This window comes from Coffea arabica, chromosome 8e, assembly GCF_036785885.1.
Source record: "Coffea arabica cultivar ET-39 chromosome 8e, Coffea Arabica ET-39 HiFi, whole genome shotgun sequence".
Taxonomy (NCBI): Eukaryota; Viridiplantae; Streptophyta; class Magnoliopsida; order Gentianales; family Rubiaceae; genus Coffea; species Coffea arabica.
In genome coordinates, this window is record NC_092324.1 from 29,201,022 (window position 1) to 29,217,216 (window position 16,195).

A 16,195-nucleotide genomic window follows, 5' to 3' on the forward strand; every position below is an offset into this window, starting at 1 on the left:
ACCTAAACCAATCCTTGGCTCTTATTCTATATATATTGATAAGCGGTTGTTGGACGTAAAATTGAATCCGAGCTTCTACTAACCTTGCCAGTTGAACCAAGTGGCACATTGTTTTTACATAATGCGTATAGAGTTAATATTTCATGGCATAAAATACAAACCTGTGATATTTCAAGGGGTATATTACAATTAACTCGGGCTATAACTAGGGATGTAAGCGAGTCGAGCTACTCGTGAGCTTGGTCAATGACTTGGCTTGAACTCGGTCAAACTGAGTTCGAGCCGAGTCTCGAGCTTCTCGAGTACATATTCGAGTCGAGTTCGAGTCAGAATTTTGCAACTCGTGGCTCGACGAGCATATAATTTAAATAATATATATATTATAATTATAAAATGACCGTTATGGGTATAATTTATACTGAATTTACAAGTAAAGTATCGAGTCAAAAAGCTTGATTACTCGACTCGAGTCTCGAGCTTTTAAAGATTTCCTCGAGTCAAGTTCGAGTTTGAGATTTTTTGACTCGATCGAACTCGAGCAAAATTATTTATAGATCGAGTCGAGCTCGAGTATTGTTCGGTTCGATTATATACCTAGCTATAACTACGACTTCTTTCTTCTGGTTCTCCTTTTAAAAGAGTAGTAGCCGTCCTCTAGCCTTGGAGGACGGATCGTTGCATACTCAACACGTTTCTTTCCTATCTTTTATTCCCTTTCTTTCTCTCTAATAAAACGCTAAAAAAAGGCCTTCTCCTCTTGCCATAGTGTTCAGTGATCATAAGTTCATAACAAGAAAGGTAGAGAACGAAAAGTTTGTTATTTTTTTTTCAGATGATTAACCAGTAAAGACCCGGTACCAATTTTGGCAGCTACAATTGGGTTTTTATTGGGTGTTCTGATATGGGTTTGCTCTGTTTGTCTTCGTTCGTATGTGAAATTTTGTTTTGTATTGGGGTTCCTGATGAGCAAAACGGGAAAAGAATCTAGTCCTTAGTCTGTATTGTTAAATTATTCTTTTCCATCAAATAAAGTTGGAATGGATTGATCGTTATGAGTTAGTTCTGTTAATTGATTTCTTAAGTAATGTTTACTTGAAGATTGGCCTATGAAGATACGAATTTTTCGTTTGTTTGATTTTTTTTGTTTGGTTTTTGTCTTGATTGTTATTTGATGGTTGATGTTTTTATGCAACATATGTGGGTTTCTTGGTTTTCTGTTGAATAAGTTGGTAATAGGATGATTTTAGAGAAGCCAACTTTATTTGCTTTAGTTAAAGAGTAAATTGGTGGGAACCTTTTTCTGTTTATAATCAAGAGCTTTTGATGCCATATTTTGTGGAAAGTTTGTCCTTTGACCATCCTTTTTTTTCTTTTTTTTCTTTTCGTTTCTTTTTTTCTGTCCTTTACAGGTTTCGTCATTCAATTGAACAGTATTTGCAGTATGCTGATTGTTATATGACTTGCTTTTGTATTTGAGTATCTATAATCATATGATTACTAATCGTAATGGAGGTGTTCTCTAATAAGCCACTTTTGTTTGTGTATTACGTGATATTTGTCTGCAACTTTCTTTTTCCGGAAACTGCATCTATCTACTTGTTTGAGGAAAATGAAGGTTGCTGTATGATTTCCATATCTGTGTGTTCTACAGGAATTTCTTGTGTTTAAGCTCTTCAATTCGTTTGGAGGAGATCTTGCCTTTTGTATATATAAGTACTGTTAGTTGCCGTGTTGCTTTAATCTGTGCTGTTGCTATAGTAAGAATAGATCTCCAGTGAGCCTTTATGTTACCTGAACTCTGGCTTACCTTAATGGAAGATGGATTCCCTTGTTGTTTATGTACCTCATTTACATGCTCAGCCCTCCTATCTTATTCTAGTGATGTGGAATCGCCTTCCCTCCCCACAGTTATTAGGCAGTAAAACCACAACTAGGATGCAATTTATGAGTTGAGTTTTCCTGCTCCTTTATGGTAATTTGGCTGTTACTAATGTAGGAAAAGAATTTAGCTAATTAATGATAATTATCGTTTTATGTCTGATTGGGGTCTTTATCCAGAACTTTCCTCTAGGTGCCTATGAATACCCCAGAATGTCTTGTGAACCACAATATATCATTGGCTAAACTGATTTCTTGAGCAAAAATACTATGTGAATTTTTCCCTCCATTGGCATTTCTGCCTGTCTTTTTTGTTTCAATGTTGCTCCTCTCTTGAAGATGAGCGATGCTTATCATTATGTTTTCCCTTCTATTGAATATGGCTTCTCATGTTTATTATAACAGGAATTTCTCTGAGTGTACATAATTACTTCCAGTTTCTTATATGAGATGCTTGCTTCCTGAACTTAATCTGGAATCTACTCATAGAGTACATTAGTTTTTGTTACTCGATAATTTGAAGCTTAACTTTGCTGGAATTAATTGCTGCTATCTTTGTCATTGGTAAACTGGTTAACCACAATTCATTGTTTTAATACTTGTCTAAATGCTGTTCAACTACAATTTTTTTTTTTAAAATAATCTCTTTTCGCTTGTAAGGGAGCAGGTTTTATGTTAATTTAGATGTCAAACCTATATGAAGGTCTTGACTTCTTCAATATGTTATTGCTCATACAGGAATAAGGGTAGATAGTAAAGTAAGATGGATGAGTTTTCTGGTAGGAGACACAGAGTTGGGGTGGTTGTCCCCAAAAAAGGATCTAGTCTTGTTTCCAGGGATGCCATTGATAAAAGAGAACAAAATGCTGAATTTTGCAATCGTATTGGATGCAATGGAAGACTTAAATATGGAAAGAGTAATCAAAGTAATTGTGCTGAGAAATACAAAAATTCAAGGCCTTCCTGTCATTCTTCCAGTGGCAAGCAGATCACTGGGAGCTCCTCAAGGACTTGTTTTCCAATTACTAATGGAAGAAAATCACGACATGATTCTGATTCTTATAGGAAATCTTCGTCTAACTTAGACAATGATTCTGCAGAATCTTGTGGTGTTCGTTATGAGCCAGCTGTTACAGAACACATCCCTTTAGTAAGTAGGAATCACACAGTACATCAGCCTGATTTACAAGATTCAAGTGCTGGTAAAGTCACACTGACAAAAGTAGGGAGTTTGACCACAGGATCAAATAATAAATCTCATAGAATAATTCGTCACAAGCCTCCATCTGGCTGTCAAAAGCCTCTTCCTGGTCCCTCTGTTACATCTGTTGTTTCTACATCAAATAGTATAGCTTCAGGGACTAGGAAGTACAATGGGGGTTGGTATGGTTTGAGAAATTTAAGATGCAACTCCATATCTGATGTTATCCCACAAGGTGGTTCAGCCTCAGAATCTAAGGTTAAGAGGGATGTTTTAAGAAAAAGAAGTCCTGAAGGACAAATTGGTGCATCTTCTTCCGGAAAAAGAGGTAACATGGCTTGTTCTGAAGATGGACATGTCGCCGCCTCCAATACAGGAATTTCTGTCACTGGCTCAAGACATGGTAGAAGCTGGGTTTCAAATACTGATTCTCGCACTGCATCTCTGAGGACTCGGAGGGCATTGAACTCAAATACTAGGATCGGGCTTTCAAATATTGACAACAGAAATGCTTTATTAACCAGTGAATCCAGTAGCGGTATTGCACAATTATCTAGACCTGAAACTCCTAATAGTGCTAATTTACATAGTTTATCACATCAATCTTCCATAGAAGGTTCTTCAAATGCTTCAAGCTCTTGTGGACTATCTGTGAGAACTGGTGGCAATGGAACTGGTATAATGTCCTTGATGCCCACAGAGCATGGTATTACTCATGCTTTCCGGCGACATAACCTGAATGGAGTTGCTGAGGTACTTCTCTGGTTCATCTGAAGAACTACACTCCTTTCTCACTTATGTGATTAACAGAGAACTCAATACTTCAATTCTGTTTTCTTGATCTTGCCTTGGCAATTTTGTGTAACTTGTATTATTTTGTTGGAGCAGGTACAATTAGCTCTTGAGAGAATTGGGCAGGATGAAGAGCTGAACTATGAGGTACTCAATCTTTGGTAACTTTATGATTTATGCAGATTGGCATTTGTATGTTGACTTTACTTCTTATCCATTTGACTCAGCAATTACTTGCTTTGGAGAACGATTTATTTCTTGGCCACCTTAGCTTCTACGACCAGCATAGAGATATGAGATTAGATATTGATAACATGTCATATGAGGTAGGCTATCATAAGATGCAATAGATTGGAATCACTAAGTACAATATTGTTCTAACTACTTTTTATTCCTTTTCTGGCTAACCAGATCGTACGAACTTGAATTTATAACAATTGTCTTTTAAATCAGCATTTTTTTGTTACTCATGAAAGTTTTCTCATTTGTTTCTTGGCTATAAAATTGGTGCCGCTGATGTACAATGCCCTCTTTTCGTACTTCTCGACTATTTTTGTACTCCTTTTTGATAGGAATTACTTGCTTTAGAGGAGAGGATGGGTACTGTGAGCACAGCACTCTCGGAAGAGGCATTTGCTAAATGCATCACGAAAAGCATGTACCAGACTGCTACGGTAGATGTTGAGGCCTCTGGATGTAGTGAGGATGAAGCTGATATTAAATGCAGTATTTGCCAGGTGGTGTCCTCATTACCAAATATATGCTTTAGAAATTATGCTTTTGGTTTGGATGTGCTTTGATTGGAATTATAGTTACCGTTAAAAAAGTTGTTGGCCCTCAAAATGGAAGCAGCCTAACTTTAGCATAGAATTACCATCAGTGCTCATCCTAGATGAGAGATTTTAAGGTAAGCTTGGATTAAGTTGGTAATGTTGGCCAGTATTTCTAAAAAGAGCTCTAGTGGAAGTAGGTTTTTTTTTTTTTGAAAAAATGAATTCCCTAAGAAACGGACCAGAATATAAATCGGACAAATGCGGTACTCCACCTCTCCCCCCCCCCAAAAAAAGAAAAAAAGGAAGAAAAGAAAGGAAGGCCAAAGATGAATAAAGAGAATGTTTATTGTGAAGACTTAAATGTGTGTGCATGCTTGCCTGTGTCTCTTCTGGGTGAACCTCAGTAAATTTGCTTCAAATTCAACTTAGCTGATGATGACGATGAGCCTTCTGTTTCAGCTGCATCAATTTGGTTGTGCATATTATGTATAATTTATTGAGATTGGCACTGGGTGAAACCAGTTCTCTGTGATGCATTATTCTTGATTGTTCCAACAATGACGCATAAATAGCTCACAACAAATTTGATAATGCTACAAGTTTCCTGGTTTAGAATTAGGCCTATTTGAATGCCTGCAGAATATCTGATGCCTCATCTATGTTTTCCTATGGTGGATGATTTTCTTGATTTGCTAGAATTGTTTCCCATCTATTGGTTATACTTGAATTCTTTCCATGCACACTCAAAAACATTGATGAAAAGCATCTACTTTGCAGGAAGAGTATGCGGTTGGAGATGAAATTGGGAAACTGGGATGTGAACATGGTTATCACGTGGCATGTATACAGCAGTGGTTGCGGTTGAAGAATTGGTGTCCCATTTGCAAGGCTTCAGCTGCAACATCCCAGTCTTCTTTGTCGTCCTAGGCAGGCTCAAGTGCCAAACAGTATAAGGACGCTAAATAGCATACCCATGTACAGATTACAGTCTGGTCATGCTTTTGCACCTCCTCCTTTTTCTCATTTTTTTTTCTTCTGATATTAATACTTCTTCGCTACATTCAGTTTAGTAAGCAATAACTACAGGTCATTGGCTCTGTAACGAATTCTAGATTTTTCTTTTCAATAAAATTTTAGCTCATCTGCTTCAATATCTAAGCGATTTGGTGTTTATACTAAGGACACGTGTGATCTAAAATGGTTAATTGGGTGGTGATATTGTTAAAATATGATAGACCTGGTGCTGAAGTATCAAAGCTCATAGAGATATCAAAGACTCGTTTAATGATTGTGTAATAAAGTATAGGTGTTTCATAACGTGTTGGTTAAAATGATATTGTCATTAACATATATATAAAAGAGCGAATGCCATGGCTCAAAAGAGGTACTTGTGTTGGTGATGTGGCCTATGGTTATTGGCTAGAGAGTGTTCGTCCAAAAGTCTGTGCACGTGAGTTTACTTTGGATTCCATTGTGCCTTCAAAAAAAAAAGAAGGTACTATGACGGATGTTTACCACCGCTTCCCATCTCGCTTTCTCTATCTCGGTCTCCCTCAAACCTCAGACGAAGACTCTTCCTCTCCCGCTCTCCCTCTCTCTGAAACGATGACCAGGTCTGTCAGTCATCTACATGTTTTCTTTCTTGTTTTCTTTGTTAATCAACAATAAGAAGAAAACAAAGAAGGCACTTAGATGTTTTTTTGTTTAGTTTTTGTTTCCTTCTTTGTTTTCTTCAATTTGCAGTTACTCACAATCACATTTTGCTTCTCATAGATTGAGGACAATGGATTGAAAGTTCACTCAGTCCACGAGGAGGAGAAAAAGAATCAACTTTCCAGGTTGTGCGATTTTCTTTAATTTAGTTTTCAGACATTTTCCAATTTTACTCTAGCCTTCAAATTTTTGTTTTTGTTTTTTTTTTTTTTGTAAGAAAAGTTTCTGATTTCTGATCTCTTGTTTAGTGCTTTAGTTTTGCTGCTGTTAATGATCTCATTTCTGCTATCTATTGGGCAGATAGGGATCTCGTTTTTCTTCAAATAGATTGAGGGAAAAATGGAAGAAAAGTCGAAGGGAAGAAGAAAAAATGATTTAACTTTTCAAGGTTTGAATTTTTCTGTAGTTTATTTTCCAGCCTCTTTTCTAATTTTACGCGAAACTGGACCTTCAAGTTTCTGCTTCCTTCTGTTTTTTTTCGGCTTTTCCATTGAAGATTAAATGTTTTAATTTCTTGTTTAGTTATTTAGTTTTGCTGCTGCTAATAGTCTTACTTTGCATTTATGTCATATTTTGATTTCTGTTTAGTAGATTGAGGAAAAACGCCAGAAAAATCCACAAGAAGAGATAGATTTAACTTTTTTAGGTTGTGATCTTTTTTTTCCCCAAGTATCTTTGCAGATCACCTGAAATTCAGCTTTCAAGTTATATTCTATTCATTGGTTTTCATAAAGTAGCTATAGGTATTATTTCTTAGTTTTGCCTTTTATCTTTACTATTGCCTTCTTAACACGGATGGTTATGCAGCCAAGTTGTATATGGTACTGGGAGATCCTGTTTGAATTGTGCTTGGAATAGATGTCCTTTGTCATTACTTTTCCATTGCAGTAGTTGTGACTTTGTATTTAGAGTATGCATAGAGTGGTGTACTTGCATTTACAAGTGCGGTTAACACTTACTGCTAAAATGGTTTATGGGTGTCTGAGTTTTGCAGGGGAACCAAAAATTTTTATGCTGTAATTTGCTTCAGTGCAATATTGAGTTTTTTTGTTGAGCTTACCATGTCTGGTGTATCAAATTCCAAAAAGTCCTTGCTCCCAAATTACATTTGTACAGTGCAAGAAATTCTGTGACACAGTGAGGAAAAAGTGACTGCCAAAACCGTGTATATTTGGCCAAACTCTTAACTGTGAATTTATTTTTTTTTAGCCATCTCACCTTTTGTTCAATTTGTTGTCTGGGTTTCAGATTTTCACTTCTTCCTCCATTTCTTTGTCTCAAATATTCTGTGCAGAATGCATTCAATGGAAAATGATATTGTTTCTTAATGTTTATGTGCCATCATCCTATACAAGAAGGAAAGATTTTTATGTATGCAGGGCTTATGCTTGGTTCAGAGCCCATGATTGCAATTTTTTTTTCTTTTTTCTTTTTGGGTTTTTTTGAGTATCCAAAACTGATCTGGTGCTTTTAATAGGTATTTTGTGTTAAGCTTATTGCTGGTAGTGATAGGAGGGAAGCTGCTCACTAGCTTTAAGGCTACTTAAGCTTGTTCTATGTTTAGCCTTTTTCACCTTAATTAGGTATGTTTAGTCTTTTGATGTACTGTTGTTTACTTAATGTTTCTTTTACCATGAGATTCTTGTAATTTTGTAGTCTCTGAATTTTTTAATAAGAAATTTTCATTTATTGTGGATTATTTAATATTTGATTTGAAATACATTTGTTAGCTTGCTTATATGCAGTTTCAATCTATTGATGTATTTGTCTTTTGGTTGATAGTTTACTTTCTTATTGTAATTATTGGTCCTACGAAAAAGAATGATTCATTTACAGTGGCTCATGTGCAATTTCTTTACAATGAATGCCATAAAAAAAAAATCACCACTTAATAACTCCCAGTGCGACATTCGTTGAAGATAATGCATACATGGTGGTAAACAGACTGATATTGTATTCTTCGGGGTTTTTTTTCCCTGAATAACAGAATTTTTTCCCCTTCCCTAAAATCTTAAATTTATTTGTTGATAGGAAAATTAACATATTTAGATTATCTCCTAATTGCATTCTTTTGTTTATTTGATTCTATGAAGAGATTGTTTTCCTCAACAAGAAGGTGCTAGTTGAAGGTTAGGAAGTTAGAAGAGAAACTCCCACGGGGTTGATACATGTACATTTGCTTGTGAAAGTTAAAAATAACATATTGAATAGTTGTGCCTAATAATTTTTTTTGCCTTTCTACTCTTGAATGATGATTTGGACTGGGGCAATTTCTTTTCTGGCCTGTTCTTCCTTTTTTTTTTCCAGTTCTCTTAGCTCTTCAAAGAGCCTATTACTTTGGTTATTATCATAGCATGGTTAGGTTGCACATTTTGTTTCACCAATTTAATGGGTAGATTTTACAAACTTACTTTTCTTCTTTGCATCTTAATCTTGATAACATCTCATTAATGTTTTAAAAACTAGAAGATCAATTTTTTAACAAATGCTTTTACATTTTGAGCATTATCATTTAATTACACGGCCTTTGTTCTAGAAGTGTTTGTGAGCAAGTTGGGTAAAACAGAGTTGACAATTGAACTATGTGGTGCATTGCCTACAATAGTAGTCGATTCTGCCTGTAGTAATTGTAAGATAAAACAGCCAAGTTTGATCTGATAATAATTGTTTGTTTATACTTTTTTAGGGTTTTTTAATATTATTGACAATATCTTACTTGTGCTTTTATTTCCTTTGTATGTGAATTTGCCAAATGAGATTTTTAAAGCCCTTTTTTCTATGGTTAGTCATTATTGGTGAAGTCATTTTTTTTTAGTGTATGTAGTGTATGGTTCTTGGTATCTCAACGTTATAGTATTCAAATGTGTAAACAGTTTGAAAAAATGAAAGGAATATCTACTGAAAGGAGAAAAAATTTTAACTTTTCAGGTTGTGAATTTTTTTTGATTTATTTCCCTGTCATTTTTCCAATTTTACATTAGATTGGACCTTCAAGTTTCTGCTTCCTTTTCATTTCTTAACCTTTTAATTTCTGGCTTGCTTCTTTAGTTTTGCTGCTCCTCATAATCTTAGATTGCTGCCTATTTGATAGGTTGAGGAAAATCACAAGGAAATACTCAAAGGAGGAGAAAGATTTAGCTTTTCAGGTTATTGTCTTTTTTTTTTTTTTTTGCAGTCATGTTTCTAGATTACCTTAACTTTGAATTTCAAATTTCTGATTTATGTGCTATTTAGTGGTTTCCACGAAGTTTCTGGTGGGTGTTGAAATTGTTAATTTTACCAATTTCTTTTATTTTTTTACTATTGCCTTCTCAACACAAATTGTTATGCATCTAAATCATATGGAAGTTGGGAGGTTCAGTTTGAATTATTCTTGGGGTGGATATCTTTTCTCATAATTGTTATGCGTTATATTCATGTTCTATCATTTTCCATGCTCAATTTATCAATCATTCTAGGGCAAAAAACCTCAGCGGCCATTAAACTATTGGCGGGATCATGTTTTGGTCATCGAACTATTTTTGTCAATAATTGGCCACTAAACAACTTAATCAATAAATTCGTCACCATTTGATCGATAATTGCTTTTAATCTATGAAATTAGCTATACACGTGGCAAAATGGGAGGACAATTTTGTCCAACAACTATGCGACCTTCTTCTCCCCTGAATTTCTTTCCTCAAACAAGCTCTAGACTTCATACATGAAATTGGTTGGCTCCTCCGTAGAAGTAAGTTGAAGTTTAGATTGGGTCTTCAAGATCCCAACTTGGATACATTTCCCTTCCAGCGTTTCAGATGGCTTATAGAGTTCTCAGTCGAACATGACTGGTGTGTAGTGGTCAAGATGCTTTTGAATGTTCTGGTCAACAAACTCATGGGTGAAGAAAAACACTCTTCAATTGAAGATGCACTGCTGGAAAATGGGTTGCTCCATAGAGCTGTTCGACAAAATTGTAGGTCCATGGTTGAAGTCCTCCTAAGATACCAGAATGCGGGAGGGGAACTAGAAGGAGAGAGTCAGCTCGGATCGGGGGGCGCGCTGAGCTTACCCACATGAAATGAGTGGTCATGGTCATAGGTCGGGGAAGGCTGGTATTCTTTCTTCTGCCCAGTTCCCAGACTGGAGAATTGTTTTGGATGCTTTTCGTGTGGCCGGACTGTCGCGTGGCCGGATCACCTGAATGAGGGGCTACTCTTTCTGCCTCTCGCATCGGGTCACAGTCCCGCTTATAGCCTTGTCCCTGCCCTAGGTAAGTCCAATCTGCCATGTATTTAGACCGATGTCAAAGGCCCTGGGGGCTTGACTCCTCTGCATATAGCAGCCGGATGCGACGGAGCTGAGCAAGTGCTGGATGCATTAACTGATAATCTTGGACTGGTACGGCTCTTCTTAATATGCATACTGTTATTAGCGGAACATTACTTTTGGAAATGGAAAAATAGTGCTCAGATCCTTGTGGAAAAATATGGCCTTCCTAATATCTTTGATTTGTGGTTGAAGATTTGGGGCTCCCAATTGAGTCCATATTTTTTACTCCACATAATGTTCCATTCGGTGATTGTTTGAGGAAAGAAATTCAGGGGAGAAGGAGGTCGCATAGTTGCTGGACAAAATTGCCCTCGGGCATTGCCACGTGTAATGCTAATTTCAGAACTTAAGAGCAATTAACGACGAAATGGTCACGGGTTTACGGATTAAATTGTTTAGTGGCCAATTATTGACAAAAAATAGTTCGATGGCCAAAACATGATCCCGCCAATAGTTTAATGACCGCTGAGGTTTTTTGCCCATCATTCTAATATAGTCCTTGATAGCCATATATTGAGGTTTTTTTTAAACAATGTAGGCTATTCCTCTAGAAGCTGTGGATGTTAAAGATAAGGCAAATAATTATCAAAATGAAGAAATAGTTGAAAGAGATCAATCGATATTGCTTCATTTTTTTCCAAACATATATCTGTTTTCTCACCTTGTAGTTTGTGCTGATTCTCTAGGCTTTTAGATCAAATATTTTACTAAATGAATGATGTAAAAGAGGACTAACAGTTTGATTGGATGCTTAAAATGCATTTTTGATTGAGCATAGAATAGTTATTACTATTATAATTATTACTGCAATTCAAAGGCTAATTGTTAGTCATGTTTTCCCTTAAAAGCAATTCAAAGGCTGATTATTACTGCATAATATTATGAGTGTCTGATTGAATTCCTTAAAAATGTATTGATAGCAAGGATTTCATAGATTTCATTCCCTGACTTTCTCCATAATTGTATCAACCTAATAATTGTCAGTGCTTCATAAATTTCTCATGCAAGTCTTTTTCTGTTTCTCCTGAAGCTCATTATGGCATTTGCTTATGTAGTTGTGTCAACCTAACATGTAGCTTTACTATTCAATATTGGCTGCTTAGTTTATAATGAAAATTCAGATTACTTGACTGCTTTATGGTCTGCCTTGCATTAATTTGATTGGAATGGAAAAGTATGTTATTATATGTTTTCTTTTTACTAATGAAGAAAATAATAAGATACCGACTTGTTTAAATTTGAGGAATTCTGGCTGGTTTTGAGGCTGTAAATATTAGCCAACGTGCAGTATAAAAGAAAATTACTTCATATCCTATCTTTGTTTATGAGTTGCTTACGAGGTTATAACTAGCTCTAGACAGATCTTTTCTTCTCTTTTTTTTCTTTTTCAATGTTGTCTTGCCTTCTACTTCATTCTTCCTTTGTTGCTATCTTCTTCTCTTCCTTCCTCTTCTAAAGGTCAATCATATTCTCTCCTTCCTCTCCCTTTCATGAAAAAATTTCTTCTATATTTTATTTCAGTGGATTTTTCTGATGTGTTGTTGTCCTTTGGCTAAGAGCATCAAAGTTAAGTTGAAAATTTTCAGAAACTTTCTTTTATCCTTGCTTTATTGAGAAATCTTCTTGATTCTTTTGCTCTCCTATACAGAAAACGTGCCAAGTTGGAATTTGGAACAGATGTTTGCACTTAAATTTAATTAGTTTTTAGTGTCGAAACTGAAAGCAAATATTGTTTGGAAACCATTGCGAGTTTTTTGCATGTGGTAAACCTCTTATTTTCATTTAGTAATTTAGCTTGCTTCTTTTGAAAGAACTAAGCGGTGCATGGTGGTCATGGGACTGCTTCAAATGATAGTTGTGAGATTGACTTGCATGATGTGAAAGATATGTTTCCAGTCATCTATGCCCTTACTGTTGCACAGTATATGTAGGTCCATTTGATTGGTCTTTTTCTTGCATGCCCAACAAATTCCTTCCTTCCTTTAGTTGTTCTAGCTAGGGTAGTAGTAGCAATTTTAGTAAAAAGTTTAACTCACCAGATCACAATCTTCTTATTCAGATATGAGAGTTAAAGCAAAGGAGCTGGGACTGCTAACTGAGTCGTATTTGAAGGGAATGCAATCAATATGCAAATTGGTTGGCCAAGCGCAGCATCTATGGTCCATTAGAGTTACAAGTTCTTGATGACATTCTCGTAGAGATGTGAGATTTGTTGGAAGCTTATGTGTTAGTTGTTGCATATCCTCATTTTGTTTCTATTTAAGAGGTTATGACCTCTTTCAATGTACCTAAAAAACAAAAAGGAAAAAAAAAAGAGGTTCCTTTATAATGCATATCCTTGGTGCTTTTTGGATGATTTTATTTTTCTTTTGATTTGTCTTATTCCACAATGCTTTAAAACCTCTAGCACCAAAACTGTGCAAAAATTGTGAGGTTGCTTTCCTCAAAAACTCAAAAGACGAGATATGATGAGAAAGAGTTTTCAATTATGTTAACTAATGCAAATATGTCTATGTAGATGCTTTTTTAAGAATGAGATTTCATTTGTAAATATTGTGGACAGCGTAACATAATTTGTATATTGGATCAATGGCTAAGTTTTATATGTTTTAATCATGTTTTTCTTATGTCTTATTACATTTTTTAAAGGCATTGCATTATAACTTTCATCTTTTGAATTTCATATTTTTACAATTTAAAACTAATTATATGCTTTCTAAGAACATGACTCTAAATATTTTGTTTATCATTCATATTCGCAATATAATAATTTGCAAATTAAATGGGTATAATTGGGCATTTATCTATAGCGCGAAAGCACGGTGAACTTCTCCTAGTAATATGTAAAGCAAGTTCGCCATTGTCATCATGACTATCATGCCTTCAATTAATTACTAGATTAAGTGAGCCAACGCTAAGCAGAAAGAAAGAATTGCATTTTTTTTCTCAAATTCAAACAATTTATTTTAATTGCAGGTTAATTGTTGCGCGTTCTTAGAGCAGTTCCGACTTTAAGATGGTAAACACTATCCGTTCCTCACTTTTATGAAGAATTATTTTGTTTCTTTTTACAAGCCATCTCAGTTTCTTAGTAGAAATTTAGATGGCAGGGTAAAAGATAGGATAGGACAGTTAAGATGTTGATAATTCTTTGAAAATTGTTTACATTTAAAATATGATTAACATTTGTATTTTTTTATACCTCTATAATGTAAACATCACTTCTGTTCTGTTGAACAAATTTTACACGTTGGAAAGTTTTCAGGGCATGTAAGATGTTACTAGTTGACTAAATATTTCATTTGTATTGATTAAACAAATTGGTATCGAAATTATAAACATCTCAAAAATTAAAAGGTCTTCTACATAAAAGAAATAAATAACTTGCACTTCAATCTCTTTGTCTAGCTGGAAAGAATTTTGAACGAAATGGAATTCAAGTATTTGTTCACCACTTCATCTATTTGTTTTTTATGATCCACACACTATTAAACCTGTTAAGCAATTTCTTTTAGATCGCTTAAAAATCATTTTACCACTCTTTTGTTACCAAAACATGATTTGTACGAATGCTTATTTTTTTTGCACTATTAACCAAACTTTGGTTGCTAGTACAACTAATCATAAAACGGGTGCAACTTCTTATATATAAGAGGAGAGGAAGAATTAGGCCTGATATAAGCTTTAAGGATTTTAAATTTTTCATAAGCACTAATGATTTCATTGATGTTGGGTTTAAAGGGGTGCCTTGGACATGATGTAATAATTGGGACAGAGGGAGAGATAAAAGAGAGAATTGATAGAATTCTTGGAACTAAGAAATGGCTTGATAAGGTGGATAAGGCTAAGGGATAATTTCAAAAACCTCAGAGTTTGTAAAATTTCAGGGATAATTTCACTACTCTCCTTTGATGTTTGTAAAATTACACAAACCTCCCATGAGGTTAAGGTTTTGATAACAAATTAGTCCAATTAAGGAGAGAGATGAAACTTTAAAAAAAAAGTATTTTAAGGAGAGAGATGAAAAAGTAACATTAAAAAAGTACTTTAAGGAGAGAAATGAAACTTTTATTCCATAAATACCCCTTATGCATGTATATAAGTTGTATTAGTAAAAGAATAAAAATAATTAAAAGTTAAAACTATTAATACGTACATTTCACCATTCAAAAAGATCACATATAATAAATTAAACAACACAAATAAGTAACAAAACTGCACTAATGATCGCAAGATTCAACAAAACATACTAGTCATCTCTTTTGACATGATATTTGCTATGATTCTTGTGATTTTGAACAGAAATTTTTTTTGAATTTTACCTTTCTTTTCCCTCCATTCTCTTTTACTAAATATCTAATGATTAAGTAATTAGAGTGCCAATTAACTATTAGTAAGTAATTAATGAAAATAACTATTAAAATTTTTTTAATAATGAACGATGACTTGTATTTACAAAATAACATCAATTGATATACCTAATGGAGAAAGAAGGGAAAAGAAAGGCAAAATTCGAAAATTTATTCTATTACAAGAATTATAGCAAACATCATGTCGAAAGAGATAAATATTCTATTTTGTTGAATCTTGTGATCATTTATAGTTTTGTTACTTATTTGTGTTATCTAATTTATTAAATGTGAACTTTTTAAGTGGTGAAATGTGTGTATTAATTGTTTCTAAATTTTAATTATTTTTGTTCTTTTACTAATACAACTTATATACATGCATAAGGGGTATTTAAGGAATAAAAGTTTTATCTCTCTCCTTATGTTACTTTTCTAACTGGACTAATTTTGTTATCAAACCTTAACCTCAGGGGAGGTTTATGTAATTTTATGAACTTTAGGGGAGGCTAGTGAAATTGTCAGAAACCTCATGGCAGGTTTCTGAAATTATCCATTAGGCTAAATGTATACATATTGAAAATGAAGCTTCTAACCATTGTATTTTGATCATGGATGCTAAACCTTAGGGAAACAAATGGAAAAAGAGGTCTATGGTTGATAGAAGATGGCTACAGCACAAGGACATAGGAGAAATTGTGAGGGAAGCTTGGGAAGGGGAACAGAGAGGATCCAGACTATTCACAGTCCAAAGCAAGATCAGAAAGTGAAAAATGGCCCTTCTTAACTGGAACAAAACGCTGAATAACAATGCCACGAAACTGATAAGCCAGATTAAAAGAGAAATTAAAGCGATAAAGGAGAGTAATATTAGAGGGAAAAGGATTCATGTGGTAGGGTTAACTAAAAGGCTAAGTGAAGCTTATAAACAAGAGGAGATCTAATGGAGCCAAAAAGCTTGGGTCAAATGGCTCAAAGAAGGAGGCAAAAACACCAGCTTCTTTCATGCAAGTGTGGCCAGCAAAAGAAGGAAGAATAGAATCAGCATTTTGAGGAAGAGAGATGGGGAATGGTGTTGTGATGAGGAGGAGACAAAATAAGAAATTGTGAATTACTTTTAGCAAATCTTCACTACGATGATGCTCAAAGCTTTAACGAGATTTTGGATGCAATCCCACAGA

General features: G+C 34.7%; 1 protein-coding gene and 1 long non-coding RNA gene across 3 annotated transcripts; both read left to right on the forward strand.

The window, feature by feature from the left end:
- The first annotated feature begins 644 nt into the window (after positions 1–644).
- LOC113704604 (uncharacterized) lies at positions 645–5,802 on the forward strand. 2 transcript variants are annotated; one of them, XM_072060610.1, is made up of 6 exons: positions 645–798; positions 2,617–3,832; positions 3,968–4,018; positions 4,099–4,197; positions 4,444–4,608; positions 5,422–5,802. In XM_072060610.1, the coding sequence occupies exons 2-6, from the start codon at positions 2,642–2,644 to the stop codon at positions 5,569–5,571; spliced, it is 1,656 nt and encodes a 551-aa protein (XP_071916711.1). In that variant the 5' UTR covers positions 645–798; positions 2,617–2,641; the 3' UTR covers positions 5,572–5,802. The 2 variants fall into 2 exon arrangements, with proteins under 2 accessions (XP_071916711.1, XP_071916712.1); XM_072060611.1 differs by lacking the exon at positions 4,099–4,197.
- Positions 5,803–6,128: 326 nt separating this feature from the next.
- On the forward strand, positions 6,129–13,024 carry LOC113702831 (uncharacterized). Its single transcript, XR_011819796.1, has 5 exons — positions 6,129–6,257; positions 6,418–6,482; positions 6,658–6,745; positions 9,449–9,503; positions 12,728–13,024. It is a non-coding gene; the product is annotated as an uncharacterized lncRNA (long non-coding RNA).
- The last annotated feature ends 3,171 nt before the right edge of the window (positions 13,025–16,195 follow it).

Excerpts from the sequence above, each read along its gene's own strand:
- LOC113704604 (XM_072060610.1), top strand. The coding sequence starts at position 2,642 with ATGGATGAGTTTTCTGGTAGGAGACACAGAGTTGGGGTGGTTGTCCCC. Across the intron at positions 3,833-3,967 it reads ACCTGAATGGAGTTGCTGAG|GTACAATTAGCTCTTGAGAG; the intron begins GTACTTCTCTGG and ends TTGTTGGAGCAG. Across the intron at positions 4,019-4,098 it reads ATGAAGAGCTGAACTATGAG|CAATTACTTGCTTTGGAGAA; the intron begins GTACTCAATCTT and ends CATTTGACTCAG.